This window comes from Bidens hawaiensis, unplaced genomic scaffold, assembly GCF_021521415.1.
Source record: "Bidens hawaiensis isolate Kalapana, Puna unplaced genomic scaffold, B.hawaiensis_p1.1 tig00079240_1, whole genome shotgun sequence".
Taxonomy (NCBI): Eukaryota; Viridiplantae; Streptophyta; class Magnoliopsida; order Asterales; family Asteraceae; genus Bidens; species Bidens hawaiensis.
Genome location: NW_027503559.1, coordinates 30,541 through 35,195, shown reverse-complemented (window position 1 = coordinate 35,195; position 4,655 = coordinate 30,541). Strand labels below are relative to the sequence as shown.

The following is a 4,655-nucleotide window of genomic DNA, read 5'->3' as shown; positions in this document are numbered from 1 at the left end:
TGATTTGGACTTTGGAACCAATGACTACCGGTTTGCTTTTCTTTTATGTTCAACTGCTTCCACCCGAACCCGTTTACCATATTATTTATATGAATTTCATTTATATTTTTTATGGTTTTTTTTTTTACTTTTAAAACACAAGTGTTAAATTTAAATATTCAAAATTATGAAAGATATACAAGATATTGGTCACTTGGTTATATATTTGATTGATACTATTTATTATTTAATATGGTATTATATATATATATATATATATATATATATATATTAAAAACCAAGTGGCGGTTGTCTCACAAAATCCACTGTTCATGAAACTTGAATAAGTTAAACAAGTTATGTTTTTACGTGTGTGCAAGTTAATACGAATTTCAATGTGGGTAGTTGTAAAGGCAAGAGCATCCTTCCTAACACGTGTTTTCTTTTCCTGCGATATTTTCACCTCATCAGCCACCGTCGCGTTTTTCTTTCCCCTTCATCACTCGCACCAACAAATTAGGAAAAACGGTTACACCACTAGGCGTAATATGTGTACACGAAGTTTCTTAAATATTTAGAACTGCTTGATTAGAAGGAAGGCTTATGCATAGACATTTAGATGATGAATATAGCGTATTTGAAGACTCAAAATGTCTCGTTCTAGGGAGCTTAAGTGAGAGGATGAGGATCATACTTGTGGCAACATGGTTTTAAGAGACATGTTCTCTAGAATCTTGATCACGACAGGGTTTTTTTACATGTTGCATCCTTTTTATTCTACCTTCTTATGAGTTAATGACATGATGAAGTCTCTTTACTTGCATTATGAAGAAGAATTTGTTGGTTGTCTTTTTTCATGTGATGATTTTTTATTCTATATTTGTAGGAGTTAAAAGGCATGATGATATTTTGAAGTATGAAGAAAAATTTTGTAGTTGTGTTAAGTGATCTTTTAATTAAGCGCCGCCACTTAAAAAGATTTGTTGTACAATTGAAGCATAATATTCAGCAGTAAATGTCTATTTAAAAATTTTATATGACAATTCAATGCGCATATTTCCCTTGTAGTTGCTCGGAGATGATGAGTGAAAATAAGAAATCGTTAGTAATCACTAATGTGTTGGGTTTCTTTAGAAGTTTAGTCGGTTGACACATGATGCTCAAAGTTATCATTTTATGGTGAGATAGAAAGGATGGTGTTCATTTTGCTAGTAGTGCAGGAATAAAAATTGATGATGGTCCTGGTGTACATCCAATATTTAATAAAGATTTAAAGATACGCAAACTTGTGGGTAATTAATTAAGACACTCAATTGAGAGTGTGCTTATGTTAGACGAAACACACGCAAAAGTATAATGCCATAGAGCCATAGGATGTGTAAGTTTTAGATGATAAAGCATCTTCAAACATTTAAATATCCAACCATGAGGTAAATCAGCAGCGACTCCGCTCCACCAATATGAAAAAAAAATGTATTTATATATGCATAGTTGGATGATCACGTCTTGCACCCCAATCTTGAAAAATAATGCACTGTTTTTTATAACAAAGTAACTTTTTTTTTGAATACTTTTATTACCTTCCAACATTGACATTTTATGACCATATTCTATGATTTGTTAAGTACAAGATAACATTTTACAAGAAGGATTTGATCTCCTTATTTGAAGCATCAATGAAACAAAGTTCCTTGATCTATCTCATTATAACACGCGAAGATATAATACCTCGTTTAATTTAATTTCATTTCTTTCCGAATCATCTTACATTTAAGCGGAAAGTTTTGAAGGTAACGAAAGAGTTCAGACCTTATTACACATAAATAAAAATGTTAAGTTTCATTTGTCATCCCGACACCAAAAGGAAGAACATCAAGTGAATTAATGAAGATCTAAAACTTCACCATGAAGATGAGATGTTACTTATTTCGTTTCAACTACATGCTACAGTATCAAGAAGCCGATGCAGGTGAAATTTCTTTAAACAAACCAATAACCGACAAGCAAGATGTAATCCATACATCTTGGAAAAACATCTCTTTTTCACTTGAGTTTTTCGAATAGCCTTGGTGCAACCTGCAGCCAAAACAAAACACAGAAACATGTTTTGGTAACAGATTGTTGTGTGAAAAGGAACATGGGAAACAAAGGACAAAGAAAAATAGACTTACTGCTTTGTCAATACAATACCAATAATCAAAGTATTGTCCAGTGCAATGTTTTTCCCGTGTTTCATCTCCTTCTATCCGTTTCATACATGCCTGTAAATTTCACTATATTTGAATTAGACGCAGCCACAAAACTCGTGGTCTCGTCAAATGGAACAATTTGAATTAAGACACGGTTTTAAAAAGACGCACATGCTAATATTTATGTAGAATGACATGAAGAAAACACGGATATAAAAAATTAAATCTGAAGCATATAGGACAACCTAGATGTGAAATTCAGTTAACAGTTGCCCAATAAGAATTTAAGACCCAAATAGTGCATGCCAATTTTGAACTAATTTGCGGTTCCATTTTTGTCGTCTTCATTTGATCTCATGTGGGAATTACATTCAATTTCCAGAAATACTGCACTTCCAACTAATACTTGAAGATACATATTCGACATGCATATTATTGTTTACCCTTTGATTAAATTTTAAGAAAATCACAAAAATAACCATTGTTGTAGGTGGGATATATGCAACAGCCATGTTAGAAAATACCACCTCCAAAGCCATGACATACACGACATACATGTTGTGTACCCACTTCTGCTCGTGTACCATCAACTTAATAACATTAATATGTTCATGAATACATCTTCTCCACGACCGGTAGTCACCTACCATCAATATTAATGTAATTAAGCAAATCATACACAAGCAAAAGTGAACGCATGACATCTGTGAGACATGGCATGGCCATGAAGAAGATTTTTTTTTCTGGCATGGCTATGGAGATGCTTCTTTCTGGCATGGCTATGGAGGTATATCACACACAGATATATCTTTCCAGCTACTTTCATGATTTTCTCAACAAAAAAAATCTGCAATTACACCCTCTTGTAAATGTTTATAGCATATAGATTGCGCACCATAATTTAATTTCACGTTTTTACTAAGCATTGATGCTTAGTACCATCTAAATAAATTTAAGTTGGAGCATAACTAAGCACTCTACCATAGAAAAATATAGAAAATGTAAATTTGGTAAGCATTTTACTACCCAACAAGATCAAGTAAACCACAGCTTGCGTTGTGTAAGTGGCCTTCAAGAGGTTGTGGCAAGAAACCAGTAAAAGCAAGATTTGAACCTCTGCTAGAGGAAATCAGGTGCTTACAACTTACCAGTGCACCACCCCTTGAAGGCTTAACATAAAGTTCTCTATTGTTCTTTATAAAAAAGGTATTTTGTCAATTTGGGACAAAAAATGTGTCACTTCCAATTTAGATAAACTAAACCATATTGAAATTACAACTGCAAATTCAGTACTTAGGATGTGAAAGAGTTGATTATGAAAGCACCTGATACTCAATGAGAGGTCTAACGCACTTGGGCTTGCTAGAATCTTCCAAGTACTTCTTTTGGTCAACTGGTTCATCAGCCCTTGAATACAAAACAAAATGAAACATCAATACATACATTATTTCACTTGACAAAGCATCAATAACATTTCAACTATGCAAGTAGAAATCCTTTGTAGCTTGTTCTTACTTGAACACAACAATATTCATGCTAAGAGTACCCATCTTTCAGGATTTTGCCTTGCACAATTGCATAATTTTCAATACATCATACTTATATGAGATTGATTTTGATACAAAGCAGTACTCTATTATTCACGGAGCGAGCCGAGTCTTATTGATCCCGCGCCTCATATAAAACTTGGTTTAGTTATCGAGCCTGAGCTCGAGCATTGTATGGGAAGATCGTTTAGGCTCGTCGAGCCTTCGCGAACCTTGTGTATTCTTAAATTTTAACTCTTCTGAAGTTCTATGTAAGGAGTATTAGTTTTACACTACATAGCTGAGCTCGTTTAAGGTACTGCACATGAGCTCGAGCCGAGCTTACACTCATTTAGTTTTTGTCAACATATAAGATAAAGTATTAAATTATAAACAATGCAAGCTTGACCCGAGCTCGAGTTTGAAAGAATGACTCATGAGGCAAGCTCGGACTCCTGTAAGACAAAACCAGCCACCCCTAATTCATTACAATTTTAGATGTATAACTAAGCCATATTAGAAGTATCCTAAATCCACATTATAGCATGGTGAACGAACCGATCGATTGACAACACATAATTCATGAAAACTTGTATATATGTGTGTGTGTGTGTGTGTGATTCAATATACAATTAACCACCGCATCCATTAATACTTACATTTTGGAAACAATCACGAATTACACTTGGAAACAACCTGCAACCGCATCATCGATTTATCAATTTATACGTGAAAAAAACCCTAGATCGTAGAAAATTGAGATTGTAATATAGAAATTGGAAGAAGAAAGAATAGAATAGAATAGAATAGAATACCTTGTGCTTGTTGGTTAGGCAGGAGGATGAGAGAAAACGGTAGTTATATATTCCGTTACTTAGGTGGATGACCGATTCAACCTCCTATAAATTTGGTTCGTGACACAAATGAAATGTTAATCGGTTTTGGTTTTATGTTTTGGTAA

At 33.8% G+C, this 4,655-nt stretch overlaps 1 protein-coding gene across 1 annotated transcript; it reads right to left on the bottom strand.

Moving 5' to 3' along the window:
* Positions 1-1,951: 1,951 nt before the first annotated feature.
* On the bottom strand, positions 1,952-4,392 carry LOC143607075 (cytochrome b-c1 complex subunit 6-1, mitochondrial-like). The gene is made up of 4 exons (XM_077082648.1): positions 4,354-4,392; positions 3,494-3,575; positions 2,151-2,240; positions 1,952-2,055 (listed from the first exon to the last, which is right to left on the bottom strand). Coding segments are annotated over exons 1-4 (207 nt in total). The 5' UTR covers positions 4,356-4,392; the 3' UTR covers positions 1,952-2,022.
* Between the last annotated feature and the right edge of the window lie 263 nt (positions 4,393-4,655).

What these genes read in the sequence shown, in the direction of transcription:
- LOC143607075 (XM_077082648.1), bottom strand. An exon ending in GACCTCTCATTGAGTATCAG is followed by an intron (nt 2,241 to 3,493) that starts GTGCTTTCATAA and finishes TGAAATTTACAG; the next exon opens with GCATGTATGAAACGGATAGA. An exon ending in GGTATTGTATTGACAAAGCA is followed by an intron (nt 2,056 to 2,150) that starts GTAAGTCTATTT and finishes TTTTGGCTGCAG; the next exon opens with GTTGCACCAAGGCTATTCGA.